We start from the raw sequence: 18576 nt of genomic DNA on the forward strand, positions 1-18576 counted from the left end.
CGGTCAGTCCTAGAGGAGATCAACCCTGACTGCTCTTTAGAAGGCCAGATCCTGAAGCTGAAACTCAAATTCTTTGTCCACTTAATGAGAAGGAAGGACTCACTGGAGAAGAGCCTAATGCTGGGAAAGGTTGAGGGCAAGAGAAGAAAGGGACGACAGAGATTGAGGTGGCTGGAAGGAGTCACTGAAGCAGTAGGCGTAAGCCTAAATGGACTCCAGAAGATGGTAGAGGACAGGAAGGCCTGGAGGAACATTGTCCATGGGGTCACAATGGGTCAGACACGAGTTCACAACTAACAACAACACATTGTGAAGTATTATACTATATCTCTGAGTCTCTGACTATAGAGAATTCTGCATTGGTATGAGAAATTCATCCACCCTAAGACTAGTTCTCAGGGCTTTTTTTGTCATAGAACGCCCAGAACAGAGTTCCGGCACCTTTTTTGGATGCAACCTTGTAGGGTAGGCAAGGCGGGTTGTATGACGTGTGTGAGTTCCAGTACCTTTTTTTTTTTAAGAAAAAAAGCACTGCTAGTTCTATTATAATGTTTTAAATTAAAACAATACCTACAAATTTGTCTTTAATAAAAGACTCTCTTGGGGGAGAATGTGGCCTTCACAAAAGGTTAACATTATAAACCTACTTTATCTTGTATACTGTATAGTACAGTGAAGATTTGTATCCAGTTTCTGTTTTGAATATGTCTCTTGAGAACAGGCAGGTAAACTCATTTCTCACTTCCTTTCTTTGTTTTAGGTTAAATTCTTTTGCAGAAGTAGAGATATGCAGCAACGTGTGGTTTCAGTTGTTTATCCTGTTTCTCAATGCCCTATTCTTGAGACCTACGCAGAGAAGAAGAGTATGAATTAAGGATGAATGGGCTTTTGTGGAATTTGGTTTTGCGCTTCTAGAAATGGTATTCTGAGAGACCTATTCCAGTTAGATACACATCTCATTCTATTCCTATTTGACCCCTTCGAACTGAGCCCTACCATTTAAAATTTATTTATTTATTTATTATTTATTAATTTAATTTGTATACCACCCTTTTCCCGAAGGACTCAGGGCGGTGAACAGGGCAATACATAATAAAAAACAAGGTACAAAAAATAAAAAGTAATTAAACAGCAATGCCCGTAATAAATTAATACAGATTAAAAGGTTAAGATCAATTTATAAAACCCGACCCCATCCCATCAGGCCAGGCCGGCTTGTTCATAGAGGTAGGTTTTAAGATCGCGCCGGAAGGAGCGGAGATCAGGTGCCATCCGGAGCTCGACCGGAAGATGGTTCCATAAATCCGGCGCGCCCACAGAGAACGCCCTCCCCCTGGGGGCCACCAGTCGGCATTCTTTGACCAGTGGCACCCTGAGGAGGCCCTCTCTGTGGGAGCGTACTGGGCGGAGGGAAGTTGACGCCGGCCGCAGGTGCTCCCCAAGGTAAAATGCTTGTATTCACTTTTCATTTAACAGCCAACCCTTTTTGAAACAGTATTTCAATTGCTGTATCGTCAGATAACTGACAGTTGATCTCAGAAAGCTAAGCAGGACGGGAGAGCACCCAGAACTGTCAAGACTAGAGGCTAGACTGAAAAAAGCATGTCGGAAAATGGCAATAGCAAACATTTACGTATCTATTTTTCTTAAGAAAATAACTTGCTTGTATCCATGACATCAGAAGCAGCTGGGCTTGATTTGAAAGATACGTTTTTTTTATTTGTGTTTTATTCCTAAAATTGTTGAAAAGAGCCAGGAAACACGCTACTCTGCTGAATAGCTGATCAAGTGTAATGGATGTTGTGCATCACACGCTAATTACTGCTTAACACACACAGTACATGAACCTGCTTTAAAAGGGGATTGATTATGGGAACCACACTAAGAACTATTTTTTTAAAGTTGTATGTTGGCAACTCCCTTGATAGAATTACATCAAGATCCTAATGGCAATTGCAAGGGTACTTTTTACAGTTGTTAGGCTCCAGATCTCTACGTGTATAGTATTTTATTTAAAAATAAAACAACAAAACATATTGCAAACTTAGTCAGATCATTAAAATGTATGACTAATGTTTAACACTGGAATAAGAGAACCTGGTGTTTTACCACCTATAGCTGTATAAAGAGCAAATGGCATGATTGTTGAAACCCAAGTGGGGTTGTTGGTTGTGATTATTTGGATGCAGCTTCTCTGAAATATAGCTCTAAGGCAGCATGCCAAGACAGATTTGCAGAAGATGCAAAATAATTGCAGTGAAAAATATAGCAAAGGAGCTGTGTGGTCGAATTAGTGGATATATACATCTAGATAAATAAATGGGACTTTTCTAATTTTGAGAGGTTGATAAATTAAGGCTGCTTTCCTATGAGTTATCTAGGAGTAAGCACCATAGCCAGAAGGTCTGACTGATATGTGGATTTTTATTAAAATGTTTTAAGTTTAATATATCATATGGGGAAATGAAGAAGGGTGCCTGAACGGAGTAGTATAACCGAATTCAGTTGAATCTTGTAACTTATTAGTGAAAAGCTGTAAACGAATATTATAAGCTGCTATAAATTACTGAAGGACAAATAACTAAATATAGCTAGAGAATGTTGTATAGCCTTACTTTACAAATCAGTTACCATTAAAAAGCTCATGGCAATAATCCTACCAGACTAATCTTTTTGCTAGGAAAATTACCATGTAAAGGGTCAATGTCCAGGAAAATGTTTTTATGAGGGAGCTAAAGTTTTTTTTTAATCCCATTTATATCCCGCCCTTCTCCGAAGACTCAGGATGGCTTACAATCTAAAGCACAAATCAACGTGCTTAGCAATAGCCTTCATTCTATGTATATGCCTGCTTATTAGGGCTTTCGCCCCCACCAAGCAGCATTATTACAAAGTCAGCTTATTGCCCCCAACAATCTGGGTCCTCATTTTACCTACCTCGGAAGGATGGAAGGCTGAGTCAACCTTGAGCCTGGTGGGACTCGAACCTGCACTAATTGCAGGCAGCTGGTGTTACTTAAGGAGGCATTAGCCCGCTGCTCCACCAAGGCTAAAGTTTGCTTGATACTGTCATCATGCTCTATCACAATTGCCTGTATCAAAAGGCACAGTAGGCCAAAGCCCAGGAAATTTACGCTGTAGCTTAGCCTGCTTGGAAAATAAGTTTACTTGAGAAATAAAAGCTCTATTTCCAGTTGCTGCTAAAATATAGAATATATTAAGAATAATTTATTAAATGTATATGCTGCCAGACTCTCTGTGACTGGGCCGTTTACAATTTGCCAAAATATTTAAAAGCAATTTTCTTCCTGTTGATTATTTTATTGTTAATATAGCATATAGAGACAGATCATTAATTTGCAAATAGATTTACTAGTTTTTTTTTTAAAAAAAATGGGGGGGCATGTTTTACAAGGGGTGGGAATTAATATTGTAGTGATGTATTGCTCAGTATTCAATTAAGGGGGATAACGTGTATATGGGTTGTTTTTTTAATGCACCTTTTTAATGTTTTAAATGTTTTGTGTTTAGTGTTCATTTTTTATTCTTTTGGGGGGATTTTTTTAGAGTTTTGTATTTTAACTTACTTTTGAATAAAATAAAAATTTTGAATAAAAAAACATTTAAAAGCTACTAACATTACAAGAAACACAAAACCAAGGAACAAAGATGGTGGAGAATGCAAACCTTGGTGTATTTGTGTTTGGGGAACCTCATTCCAGAGCACACATGCTACCACAAGGAAGATATGCTTCCTGGGACTTGATACATGGCACTGTTTGGTCAAGGGAACCCAGAGCGCGCCAACCTTGCCAGATTGAACCAGGTAGGCAGATGTTATGGGAGACAGGTGATATCTCAAGTAATATGATCCGATGCCACATAAGGCTTTATAGGTAAATGTCTGTGGAGATTCTTAGTCATCTAGATCAGGAGTGTCAAACTGTCGGGCTGCAGGCCAGACATGTCATGAAGAAACCGCGCCCACCCCATTTCCGGCAATGGTGAAAAAGCTCCGATACATCGTGCAACGTCACGTGATGTCATGAGTTTGATATGTCTGATCTAGATCATAGTTGTCTCTGCTTTTTCAAAAGGCAACTGGACTGTTTTTTCCTTAAAGAAGAAGAAAATGTTCCATTTCTCATCCAAGGGATTTCATTTCTTCATCATTTCTGATGACCCATCAGAACTGATGAAGCTTCTTGGATGAGAAGTGAAACATTTTCTTTTTCCTTAAGGAAGAAACAGTCCAGTTGCCTTTTGAGAAAGCCCCTCTGAGGCTTTATAGGTAGTGACCAGCAACGTGAATCACACCTGGAACCAAAAATGGCAGTTAGTGCAGCTTGTGAAGCAGAGTGTTACATGGACACAAAATGTATGTCTGTTACTGCCTACATTCCGGAGCAGATGAAGCTTCCAAGAGGTCTTCAAGGGCAGCTCTATGTACTGTGCATTACAGTAGTCAAACTCTATAAGTAATACTAACAGAAGCCAGTTTGGAGACTGTAAAGTGTAGAAATGCTGGCTTAGTGTATGGAATGAGAAACAACATCCAAGAGCCGTTTGGAAGCAGCCAGCAAATGTCTTTATTTTCGAAGTGTCAGAAATGCTATAAATAAGGAACAATTAAAGCTCTCTGGCACCTGTGCAGGTGGCTCTTCTATTGAAAAGGAGGAGAAAAGTTCACAGAGTGTTGTCAATTTTCTTTGGTTATTTTGCCTGGCTTTTAGAGGGGGTTGCAAACATTTGCATTTTCTTGAGCAAACCCAGAAACCCAGCATAAAAGCCTTTCAAAGAAAAAAAAGGCTATCTTGCAAATAAGAAAGATCATGGCAAAGATATTTCCTTTTTAAAAACAATATGACAAAAAGCCCAAGTACAAAAAAAAGTGTTTGGCAGACAGAGAACATAAACTTTAATGTCTGGTTGGTAATGATCATCCACAGAATTTTAAATAATTTTAATAATATCTTACATAAGATAAGAAAGTGATCTGGTTTATATGTTAATGCTTGAACAAAATTAGAGACTAGATTTCATTGCAGAGAAAATGGCCCAAGAAAGAAAGATTACCTCAGGGTTATCTTTATCAAAATCCAAAATGGTGAGTAAAAGGTCACTATCTGAGGGAATATCTTCATCTTCTTAGTGGAGTCAGACTGTTATTTTGTCCAATGATGTGATATTTTCCATAAATGATATCAAAGATCTAGCCAGCAAATTAGAAGCTCACTTATTTGTTAGTTGACTTAATTAACAAATCTGTACTTTAATTATACAAGATATAACAGTTCTAAGTGAACAAATTTTTGTGCAATGAAATTTAAGATTTGTATACATTTAGGAGATTGTCACAGTATTGTTAAAATCAGTAAAAAACACCCTGCATCTCCACCAACTTAAAAGTAAAAGGACTGTTTTGTAATGAAGCGTGGAGAAGTTGTACAGGAGTCCTTGGCTTAAGACTAAACTGAGCTCTTAAGCGAGACAGTTGTTAAATGAATTTTGCCCCATTTTATGACCTTTCTTGCCACAGTTGTTAAGCAAATAACTGTATTTGTTAAGTTAGTATTATATTATATTTATATTATATTTATTAAACTTATATACCGCCCTTCTCCCGTAGGACCCAGGGCGGTTCACAAGGCAATTAAAACAACATTACAATACAAAAATTAATAGCAATTAAAATAAATTAAATTTTCCTTGATTAAAATCTAAAACCCCTATATCTCTGATTAAAAACCCAATTACAATAAGTTAAAAAATTAAAAAATCCTCAGTCCTGGCCGGAAAGCTCAAAGAGCCAGGTCTTCAGGTCCTGGCGGAACAAACGAAAATCAGGGGCTGTCCTAAGCTCTACGGGTAACTGGTTCCAGAGGGCAGGCGTGCCCACAGAGAAGGCCCTCCCCCTGGGTGTTGCCCACTGGCAATCCTTTGCCGATGGCACCCTGAGAAGGCCCTCCCTGTGGGAGCACACAGGACGAAGGGAACTTGATGCCGGCAGCAGGTGTTCCCTCAGATAACCTGGACCCAAGCCATTTAGGGCTTTATAGGTCATCACCAGCACCTTGAATCTCACCCGGAGGGCAACCGGAAGCCAATGCAGCTCATGGAGCAGAGGTGTTATATGGGAGTATCGGGAGGCCCCTATCACAACTCGCGCGGCTGTATTCTGCACCAGTTGAAGCTTCCGAGTGGTCCTCAAGGGCAGCCCCATGTAGAGAGCATTGCAGTAGTCTAACCGGGAGGTCATGAGCGCATGAGTGACCTTGCACAAGGCATCTCGGTCCAGATAGGGCCGCAACTGGTGCACCAGGCGAACCTGAGCAAAAGTCCCCCTGGACACGGCTCCTATATGATCTTCAAGGCTGAGCCGCGAATCCAGGAGGACACCCAAGTTGCGAGCTCTATCAATGGGGGGGGGGTAACACCTCACCCCCCATCATTAAAGATGGAATAGAATGGTTCACTCGAGATGCCTGTATGCACAGCCACTCAGTCTTGGCAACGGGACATCACGTCGAGGGCATCACTGAGTTGGTTTGGGGTGGAAAGAAAAAGTTGGGTATCATCGGTGTACTGATGATACCCCACCCCAAAACCACGAATGATCTCACCCAGCGACTTCATATAGATATTGAACAGGAGGGGAGAGAGGACCGACCTCTGAGGAACTCCACAAACGAGAGACCTCGGGGCGGACCTCTGCCCTCCCGTCAACACTGACTGCGAACGGCCCAAGAGGTAGGAGGAGAACCACTGGAAAACAGTGCCCCCCACTCCCAACCCCCTGAGACGTCGCAGCAGTATACCATGGTCAATGGTATCAAAAGCCGCTGAGAGATCTAATAGGACTAGGACAGAGGAACAACCCCTGTCCCGAGCCCGCCAGAGATCATTCATCAGCGCGACCAATGCCGTCTCCGTGCTGTACCCGGGCCTGAAACCCGATTGGTACGGATCAAGATAATCAGTTTCCTCCAGGAACAGAGGAAGCTGATGCGCCACCACACTCTCAACAACCTTCGCTAAAAAGCGAAGATTGGAGACTGGACGATAGTTATTCAAAATAGCTGGATCCAGGGCAGGCTTCTTGAGAAGGGGTCTCACCACCGCTTCCTTCAAGGTGGCGGGAAAGACACCTTCGCTCAAAGAAGCAGATATCACTGCCTGGAACCAGCCTCGTGTCTCCTCCGGAGCTGAATAAACCAGCCAGGAAGGGCACGGGTCCAATAAACAGGTGGTAGAGCTCAGCCTCCCCATAATCCTGTCCACCTCCTCGGGAGTCACAGGATCAAACTCAGTCCAGATAATACTCTCAAGACCGCTTGATTCCTCCCCGTCAGACTCTGCCCAGTCAGAGTCCAAACCGGTCCGAATCTGAATGATTTTGTCTGCCAGATGCTGGCTAAACTCCTCGGCCCGCCCCTGCAAGCGCTCCTCCCTCACCTCCTGAGAAATGAGGGAACGAGTTACCCTAAACAGGGCGGCTGGGCGATTATCTGTGGACGCGATGAGGGCGGCAAAGTAATTAGACTTCGCCGTCCTCATCACCGTGAGATAAGACCTAGTAAAAGATCTTATTCACAATCGGTCAGATTCAGACCGGCTGGATCTCCAACAGCTCTCCAGACTCCGTCTCCGATGTTTCATCTCCCATAGCTCCACAGAAAACCTTGGAGCCCATCGGGATCTACGCTGGATCAGGGGTCGCAAGGGTACAACCCGGTCAAGTGCCTCGGTGGCAGCCCTCTCCCAAGCCTCCACCAAGGCATCAGCCGGGCTGTGGGTGAGGGAGATAGGTATAGACCCAAGCGCCGTCTGGAATCGTTCTGGATCCATTAGGTGCCTGGGGCGGAACCACCTGGTCAGCTCCACAGCCCAGCGGCGAGGGGTAGCGTATCGGAAGACCAGCCGTAGGAGGTGATGATGGTGATCACTTACTTAACATGGTTGTTAAGTAAATCTGGCTTCCTCATTGATTTGCTTGTCGGAGGTTCACTAAAGGTGATCACATGACCCTGGCACACTGCAACCATGTTAAATATAAACCAGTTGCCAAGCAACTGAATTGTGAGCACATGACCTTGGGGTTGTAACTTTGAAAAAAAAATCATGTCACTTTTTAAAGTACTGTTGTACCTCCGAATGGTCACTAAACGAATGGCTGTAAGAGCTACCTGTATGGCCCTCACCAGATTACATGGGTAGCCTCTTGCCCCAAATAGACTAAGTATGTTTGTTTATACAGGCATAAGTCCTATGTTCTGCATAAACTTCATCTTCCATACTAACATTTGCCATATTGCTATAGCATTTTTCCTTTTTCCATTTGCTTTCTGAAAATTTGTAAGAGTTGAAGTTAATCAGCTGGAAGCCTTTTAAAGTGTTGAATCACAGGGATAGTTAATGTAACAGGCTGAAATGATGACCTGAACAAGTCAGCCCTTTGTGAATTCCGAGGAAGATTATCTAAAAGTGGCCTTGATGGATTTGAGATGAGAGGAAGTACAAAATGCCTTCTTAAGCCATTAGTTAGCACCATGAGATTTGAACACATTGCCTGATGGGTTGAGCTACATACTGAGTGCAAATAAATCCCTAAAGGTTTTTGAAATGAAAAATTTGAGCAGACGCTTGGCAGCAAATGGTGCACTTAAATCTTTCCTCATCGTCATTGGATGCAAGTTATTTGTGCTTCTCCCTTCACTTGTCCCATGTATGTCAGTTTCTTTATAAACATGGTGGACAAGGCACTCAGAATTTTCAGGGGGGGAGGGCGGGGGGTAGAAAAAGGTACAGGTAAATATTGAACAGACCAACATGGAAAAGGTGAAGCCAACCCAAAACTGTGTGGAATGACCACTGCATGCTGGGCACTTGGAAAGATAGAGAACTCCTATGTGAGGCACAGAGGAAAACCTTCCTTCATACATTATATCTTTGTCTGCAGTGCAATTCCTAGTTTCCTACCTAGAACAGAACAGAATTCTTTATTGACCAAATATGATTGGACACACAACTCAAGGCTGAATTAAACAGCCCAAAATTTAAGAGAGAACTTTTATAAAATGTTTTATAGGTGGCACTTAGATCCTAAAAAATTAGCAAGTATGTATCCGAACTGCCAGCCCAAATGTTGGAGGTGTGGTTGTGAAGATGCAACGTATTTTCATATATGGTGGACTTGTAAAAAGGTTAAAGCTTTTTGGATTAAAATTTGGTGGAATATGCAAAAAATATTCAAGAAAAGGATAAAGTTTTGTCCGCAATTGTTTTTACTGGGCATTATTACAGATACTACTGTTGTGGACATTAAGTTGATGTTGAATTTAATTACGGCAGCAAGACTTTTAGTAGTGCAATATTGGAAGAAGGAAGAACTGCCGACTATAGAAGAATGGACTTTAAAAGTTTCTAATTTGGCGGAAATGGCAAAGATCTCAGCGTACTTGAAAGACCAGTCGCAACAGAGATATATTGTGGAGTGGAGAAGATGGATTGATTACATCCAGAATAAATACGGGACTAAAAAGTTTCACCTAGCATTTGAATAAGTATTGGATTTATGTGATATATAAATTACTTGTAGTTATTTTAATAAGAGTTAAAGTGTGATAGAATTTAATATTTTATTGTTGTTTGCATATGGTAGATTATGATTGTTTGTATTTTTATACCCTGTATTTAGCTCTGGGAAGTCGGGGAGGGGGGAGGGAGAGGGGAGGGAAGAGTTGGGGAGGTTTGGGGAGAGGGGAGGGGGTTGGGAGGGGTTTTGTCTTTTAAAGAATGTACTGTAAAACTTTTCAATAAAAAAAGGCTGAATTAAACATGACTTCTCCCTTCTCTCCCATTCTTTCACTCAGACTGGGAGGATGTCAAAGAGCAATTTTACCAGATTACCTTCTAGTTAATGGATGTTTTCTGATGAGCCACTTCTACTGTAACAGCTATTTTGTGAATAGGCAACAAGTCCCAAACCTTGGCATCCCTGACTTGTTTTCAAAGTGCACAACAGTTGCCTGCCGCTTGCCTAGACTATTTCTGATCGGGATGGGCTGCCAAGTGATATTGATTATTTAATATTTAGCTGAAAAACACAATTTGTGCTAGAGATGCTGCTTAAATTTCCTGTGAAATTCTGGAAATGTGGGAAGTCCCTGATGTGTCCCTTTTACTCCAGAAGTTTAAAATCCTAGTTTGCAGTAGCACTTCTGTGGGAGGATATAATGTTTAGAAGTCTTTTTATATGGCACCATTTGTGATACCTGATGAAGCAGTTTATAGTAAGGTTATAAGATCAGAACACCTTATGTGAGGGAGATTGGCAGTTCTTAACCATGACAAAATAAGTAAATAACATTTCATAACATCACCTATTGTAGGGCTTTGTGTAATACAAAATACTTAACATTGAATATGTACTTAATATTATGGATTAGGTGTAATTGCCACAAAATAGAGATGGATTTGTGGGATATAAATTCCCCAGTTCACATTTACCAGCTCATCTTAAACCTCAACCTACATTTATATCTCTGATGGTCATAATTATATTGCAAGAGAATGTTTAAATGCTTTAGAAAGCTTTAAAAAAATGAGAATTCAGTTCATTTACTTATGGGAATCCGGAAACCTTATTCAAAGAACTTATCTGATGTTAATTGAAAATTGCAAGCATGTCACTTCCTTGACATGAATGTATTAACAAATTAGCATTAACGTATGTGAATGATTTTTTAAAGGGAAATTATCAAAAGGGTAAATAAAACATGAGAAATGCTTTTCTTTTCAAGGTTATAGACCAGTTTTATCAATCTTGGAAACTTAACCAAGATTAATGCTGAGTGGGGAATTCTGGGAGATGAAGTGCACGTCTTAAAGTTCCCAAGATAGGGAACCCCTGCATAGACCTTCATCTTTAATTTCATGTGTTTGCTTCAGAGTTATTACTAAATAACGTTTTTATACTGCTAAGTATATCCATGCATCAATTCATGCAAATTACATCCACGCCATTAAAGGAAAACTATCAGAAATGAAAACTAAGAAAATATATCCTGCCCTGGGCCACCTGAATCTCCGGGGTCATGTTCCACCAAGCAGGCCCAGTAACAGATGAACTATAGTAGCTGGCTGGGGAAATCTGGGCATTGAAGTCCACAAATCTTAAAGTTGCCAGGTTTGGAGACCCCTGACCTAGACTATGCAAAGCCCTAAAATAACTAATCTGTGCCTAGATTAATATGTGTAATTGAATTGAACTGAATTGAAAGTATAACTTAAATGATTTAACTCTTGGGTAGTGAGAACTGCCTTATCAGTGGATGTTTCCAGAGAAGTCCTTGGTCTTATTTCCTCTCCTCATGTAATGTTATTAGGGCAGTCTAGAGCTCCCATCCAATCTCAACAATATAATCGCTTTCTGATGTTTCAGTTTGTCAGCTATGCAGTACTTCATAATCATAATCATAATCATAATAGTAAAGTTGGAAGGGTCCTTGGAGGTCATCTAGTCTAACCCTATAGGCAGGAAACCCTATACCATTTCAGACAAATGGCTGTCCAGTCTCTTCTTAAAAACTTCCAGTATTGGATTATTCACAGCTTCTGGAGGCAGGTTGTTCCACTGGTTAATTGTTCTAACTGTCAGGAAGTTTCTCCTTAGTTCTAGGTTGCTTCTCTCCTTGATTAGTTTCCATCCATTGCTTCTTGTCCTGCCTTCGGGTGCTTTGGAGAATAGCTTGACTCCCTCTTCTTTGTGGAAGCTCCTGAGATATTGGAACACTGCTATCATGTCACCCCTAGTCCTTCTCTTCATTAAACTAGACATTCCCAATTCCAGCAGCCGCTCCTTATATGTTTTAGCCTCCAGACCTCTAATCATCTTTGTTGCTCTTCTCTGTACTCTTTACAGAGCCTCAACATCTTTTTTACATTGTGGTGACCAAAACTGGATGCAGTATTCCAAGTGTGGCCTTACCAAAGCATTGTAAAGTGGTATTAATACTTCACGTGATCTCTGTTAATGCAGCTTAGCATTGTGTTGGCTTTTTTGGCAGCTGCAGCACACTGCTGGCTCATATTTAAGTGATTGTCCACTAGGACTCCGAGAGTCCTCTCACAGTTACTACTATTGAGCAAGGTACCCCCTATACTATACCTGTACATTTAGTTTTTCTTGCCTAAATGTAGAAGCTTACTTTTTTCAACATTAAATTTCATTTTGTTAGATAGCGCCCAGTGTTCAGGTCTGTCCAGATCCTCCTGTATCTTAAGCCTGTCTTCTGGAGTGTTGGCTATTCCTGCCAGCTTGGTGTTGTTTGCAGATTTGATGAGTTCCCCATCTATCCCCTCGTCCAAATCGTTGGTGAAGATGTTGAAGAGCACTGGGCCCAGAACAGAGCCCTGGGGCACCCCACTACACACTTTCTTCCATGTAGATGCAGTTCCATTGAGGACCACACTCTGAGTACGGCCGGTCAGCCAGCTATGAATCCATCTGGTGGTGATGCTGTCTAACCCACATTTTTCTATCTTATCAAGTAGTAGTTTGTGATCTACTTTATCAAATGCCTTACTGAAGTAAATTATATCCACAGCATTCCTCTGATCCACTAATTTTGTCACTTGGTCAAAAAATGCAATAAGATTTGTCTGGCATGATCTATTTTTAACAAACCCATGTTGGCTTTTAGTAATGACTTTGTTTGCCTCTAGATGCTCGCTGATTCGTTGTTTGATTATCTTTTCCAGAATCTTCCCAGGTATTGAGGTCAGGCTGATAGTTCTGTAATTTCCTGGATCCATTATTTTTACATGTTGAAAGAAGCTTTTTTTTGTTATTTTTGACTTTGGTTGCAAGCCCTAGTTCATTTTGAGCCTTAGCTTTCCTCACTTTGTCTTTGCAGGCTCGGGCTATTTGCTGATATTCTGACTTAGTTATGTGCCCGTCTTTCCACTTTCTATACTTGTCTTTTTTATCTTTCAATTTATCAGAGAGTTCTTTATGCAGCCATGCTGGTTTCTTTTGAGAGCTGTTATTTTTCTTCTTTGTTGGTTTTGTGCTAGACTGGGCTTTTATTATCTCACTTTTCAAAATTTCCCAAGCTTCTTGAGTTGTTTTCCTCTTAAGGATTCTCATCCATGGACTCCTTCCTAAGATCTCTCTAAGTTTATTGAAATTAGGTCTCTTAAAGTCCAAGACACTAGTTTGACTGTATTCTATTGCTTGTGCTTCCATAATGTTGAATTCCAATATTGCATGATCACTTCCTCCCAAGGTTCCTGTGGCTTCAACACCTTCTATCATTTCATCTCTGTTAGTGAGAATTAGATCCAAAATGGCTAATCCCCTAGTTCCCTTCTCTATTTTTTTGGGTGACAAAGTTGTCTGCTAGGTTTGTCAGGAATCTGTTTGATATTCCACTTGGTACAGAGTTTGTCTTCCAGTTGATGTCAGGGTAGTTAAAGTCACCCATTACTATTGTGATGTGCTTCTTACATACCTTAGTTAGCTGACTAGCAAAAAGTTCATCTATTTCCTCTGTTTGGTTGGGTGGCCTATAGTATACACCTATAGCTTGATTATATGAATTTGTATGACCATTAGATGGCAACCAATAAATATAAAGTCTAATTTTGTCCTCCTCTAAAGTCTAACTCTTTGTCTGATTAATCAAAAAAATCTAACAATCCTCCCATAGTAACCCAGAGACAGTCCCTGACTTATGAATGTTTGATTAAAGACAGTTCAACGTTACAATGATGCTGAAAAAGGTGAGTTAGCTCCAATAGCTAGTTTAGCTGCCTTTTGCCATTTTATGATTTATAACTTAGAACACAGAATATAGAATAAAAGAGTTGGAAGGGACCTCGGAGGTCATCTAGTCCAACACCCTGCATGAGCAGGAGAGTCTATACCATTTCTAGTGTCTTCTTGAAAGCCTACAGTGTTGGGGCACCCACAACCTCTGAAGGCAAGCCATTCCACTGGTTGATTGTTCTCACTGCTAGGAAATTTCTCCTTAGTTCTAGGTTGCTTCTCTCCTTTATTAGTTTCCATTGGAATATAATACTTACATATTATACTTTACATATGATTTATAACTTACATATTTCTTCTTCCTTAGTGTCTAAAACAATACATGCAATTGGCCATCCGTGAAGGGTGTGGTTCTCCCATCACTTGTCCAGACGTGGTCTGTTTAGGCCATGGGATGCTACAAGAAACAGAGGTATTTATATTTAGTTCCTCTCTCATTGCTTTTAATCTTCGTCATTCATTTACATAATGAATATATTAGATTGTTTTCCCCCTTAATTACCCTAATGACTACTTGGCAAAAAGCCCACTTCAAGGAGAAATTAGAAACAAGCAGATGGTTTTTCTCTTGTTTTCCCTTTCCTGGGGAAATGTTTACTTGGCATCCAGACAGTCTCAGAATTGCTTGCTTGTAACAAGAACATTCTCAATTTGAATATCCCTAGTTCTTTGTTAGTGATAGATTCTGGAAGATGTACTATGGCATTCAGAATTGTAAAACACAAATGGTAGAAATGTTACATGTCGCTTGAGAAGGATTTTTTTTTTGTATGGAGGAAATGGTGTTTGTATATACTTGGAAGAGTATATATGAACCCCAAGTGCAGTTCATTGGATGTCTGAAGTGTTATGTATACCCCAACTATGCAGTTCTTGTTAATAAAAACTCAGGATAAAAAAATATCACATGGCCAATTTATATTAAATCTTTTCATGAAACATTATTATCCATGGTTCTTATCATACCTATTGTCATTATACAAATTACTTGTATGTTGCATTCCAAACAGAATTTTCTCAAGATAACTTACCACAGACCTGGCAGCCCACAGGCCGGATGCATCACGATGAAACCACGCCTACCCCCATTGCTGGCAATGGGGGAAAATTTCCAATATGTCGTGCGACATCACATGACGTCACAAGTTTGACATGTCTGACTTAGCAGATGGCAAAATTTGCCAATTTTAAATTAAGTTGATATATAATAGGATTAAAAATGTCCAAGGAATATCAGTTGGTCAAAAGGTTAGGAGCAGTGTAGACATTTCATGTTAATATAATTCATTAAAAGGTTTGATAAAATAATAGAACATGAGATTTCCTTCCTTGGAAGGTGTTGCAATAGAATGTGTGGAAGACCTTGGGGAACGAAGGGAAGAAATGCTGCCTAGGAAACAGTCAGACGAGAGGGAGCGCCCCCCAATGGATTAATGGTCAGAGGAAGAAACTTAGAAAAAACTTCACATAATTGATCAAGTGATTAAAAGTGCTGGCAGGGAATTTATATTTTCAGACTTGCAAGATTCTGTTAATGTAGCCTTACAATAAAGTAAATTTATCTCATTTAGCTCATGTTTTTTTAAAAATCTGGTTTACCCATGAAGGCTGACATTAATCTTGAAGGCCTAAAGATAAAAACTTCCCATTGGCCACTTTTAACCCATGATCAAATAGCTTTCTTGACATATGAAAAGTTGAGTTTTTTAAAAAAGTGCTGTAAAGTAATAAGCTCACCCCAAAATTATACAAATAAAAGATCTCCACATTTACATAAAATTTGCATGATTTTCAAGTTGAATTTTCAAGGGGCACATTGCACATGTTCACCTTGAATTATACAGTTGGCAAATCTGTTAAGGGATGAAGTTGCTTTCTTAGATCAACGTTCTAGCATTATTCACTTAGACCTGAAATAATAATAAGCTTTTGACATTCTGAATGTAGAGAAAATGCAGTGCTAAAGTATGCATGAAAATCATGGTAGAGTGTTTCAAGATTATTGTTTGTAAAGCTCCTGAAATCTAAGTTTCATTTCAGTTAGCCAGGCAAGAGGGCACTTGAGGGTATACATCTAATGGGTCATTAATGTTTTCTTTTGTATGCAACCCTAAATATTGAATGAATAAACAATGAGAAAGACATTTAATGGGCCATGCATGGTGGGAAGTGCTGGAGTTTGTTATGGGTTTTGTTCCTTATGTATTTGTGATCTTCACTGATATAGTGACGAGTAATCATTCTGACCAGAATAGATGCTCTTAAAAGCAGCGAATGATCTATGCTGGGCCAAAGCTTTAGTAAGCTTTTACTTCTTTTAATAAATAAACAATATGGGTATATTACACTTTGCTACTATAGAATACTTCATATGCTGCTCTGCTTATATCTCTAAATTTTATCTAGCCCTAAGACCAGCTTTATCTTGTTGCCCACCAAACATGTTACATTGATAGTCTTGATGGCCTTTGATCATAGTTGCTCGGAAATATTTGTTAAACAGGTTTATTTATTACATCACCATCAAAGCTGACACCAGCTAGGGCCGTGGTGGTGAACCTATGGCACGGGTGCCACAGGTGGCACGCAGAGCCCTCTCTGTGGGCACACGCATTATCGCTCCAATCCTAGGCCTTCAGCTGGGTTTTATAAAACCTTTGCTTTAGGCCTCCGCCGCTGTGTGCAAAAAAAAAAAAAGTTTCAATCAATCAGTCAATTTCAACTTCTCACAGGGAAAAAAAAGATTTTGCAAAGTTGGAATTGATTGATTGAACTTTTTAGTCCCACCCAGTCTGCCGTTACCACTGCAGCCACGCCCACCCAATGGGCCACACCCACCCAATGGGCATGCCCACCTGGCACCCAATGATACATATGTGGGTTTTGGGTTGCGGTATGGGCACTCGGTCTCTAAAAGGTTTGCCATTACTGAGCTAGAGCATAGAACAACTGAAAGAAATAATGCAAGTTCAGAACTGACATGGAGAAACGTGGTCCATACAATTTCCAAGAGTTTGACACAACTGAATGGAAAATATCATCATGATCATATGAGAGAGAGAGAGAGAGAGAGAGAGAGAGAGAGAGAGAGAGAGAGAGAGAGAGAGAGAGAGAGATGTCTTACACATTATAACACATGGCATGGGCAAGGAGGTATTCTAGGGTTCAGAGAGTTTAAGAGGGAAGGACACCCACTCTTGTCCCTGTCCTTTTGGTATAAAATTTTCAAGATCAGAAAGGGCTTGTTAGAATAATTAGCAGGACTTTCAAGACAATTTCTTGTCAGGGTCCTTAGTTAAAGGCAGAAGCTAAGCATATGTATACTTCATTTCAGATTTTCATGCTAAGAACCTGAAGATCTCCAAGGAAACCTGTCAAATACAGATATTTGCAATTGATACATACAGTACATGGAACCCATATCTCTTCCCAGATTTAGTTCCACTTGCCTAGAGGTCTTGACCTATCTTTAAAAGTTTGCCTCAAACTGTTCTCCTTTTTAATAGTCAGGGGCTTGTCACCTAGAAATTATCCAAGCATGGAAGTCTTTATATGCTGATACATGCAGTTACAGGCACACTGGCTGAGGAATTCTGGAAGTTGAAGTCCACAAGTCATTTAGGGCCAAGTTTGAAGACCCCCTCGCTTAGATGGTAAAACCAATTTTTTACTTCAAAAGCTCTAGATTAAAACAGCTTAGAGATCAACAAAAAGAGGTACAGTCTGCTGACTTGCATTAGAACTAAGAAGAATGAGAGCTCTATGAAAGCTTTAGTTGAAAAAGACCTCTTTTTTTTACTGTGTATGTGAATGTACTATAACGGAGGCGCAGTGACTGAGAGAATATAAGCCATTTTAATTTACTTTCTAGTTAACTCCAGAAAGAATAGCCCAAGACTGTAAATGACTAGGAATGATGGAAGCGGTCAAACTAGTTGTAGCTTCTAATCTGGTTGTGTGGTTATTATCCTTAGGGTCCTTTAATGATATTTTTTTAAAAAGTCATCTCTGCATATTCCACTAAACAGGCACTATTCAGTGCCCAAATGATAAATACAAATTGCTATGGAAAAGTATGCAGTGCAGCTTTACGGTGTGGGTCTTCAAATCCCAGATTTCCACTTGAAAATCTAGGTTTTTAAAATTCCTTCTTTGCTGCAGTAATTTGTTGGCTGCAAAGACCTACAAGATGTTCTAATATATGCACTCCAACTATTGTGAGGAGTGAATTGGAAGTAGTCCATTTGAAGTACATCTACAAGCCCCATTTAATGTCCTAGAGTAAGTTGGTCAACAAGAATAACATTGTTTTGAGTGTCTTTCCAAGGCCCACATTACCCACTAGAGCAGAAAAATAATTTCCACTCCATATCCATTTTCCTGAAACTTGAAATAGCATTAATTGGTTACATAGGTTTTCTTGGAATAAATTCTGTTCAAAAACAACTATAATAAGCCTTTGGAACACTTCCATGGCAACTGAAACAGGATTTGAATAGTACTCGGTGCCTAAAAATAGTAACATAGCTCCTATTTAGTTTGCTTATCCTGTCTTTTCATAGAATACAGCCGGGTGATTAAGGCTCCTCCTGAGCGCTGTTCATTTTCTTTTCAGTTTGAGGGGAATAATAGGAATCTGAAGTAGATGGAGGATAATTGTATGGAGGGGAAATGGGACAGGAAGTGAATGATGAGTGACATTTAAAAGACAAGCCAAATGGTTTTTTGCTACCTTTATTTGTGAG

At 40.0% G+C, this 18576-nt stretch overlaps 1 protein-coding gene across 1 annotated transcript in view; it reads left to right on the forward strand.

The window, feature by feature from the left end:
- Positions 1-18576, forward strand: part of RNF144B (ring finger protein 144B) — a 58680-nt gene that overhangs the window by 23797 nt on the left and 16307 nt on the right. Inside the window, exon 3 of the mRNA XM_081322987.1 lies at positions 14139-14243. Within this exon, the coding sequence (XP_081179113.1) occupies positions 14139-14243 (105 nt within the window). The remainder of the gene's footprint in view (positions 1-14138; positions 14244-18576) is intronic.

The sequence above is a fragment of the Vipera berus genome (assembly GCF_964194415.1).
Source record: "Vipera berus genome assembly, chromosome: 3".
Classification (NCBI taxonomy): Eukaryota; Metazoa; Chordata; class Lepidosauria; order Squamata; family Viperidae; genus Vipera; species Vipera berus.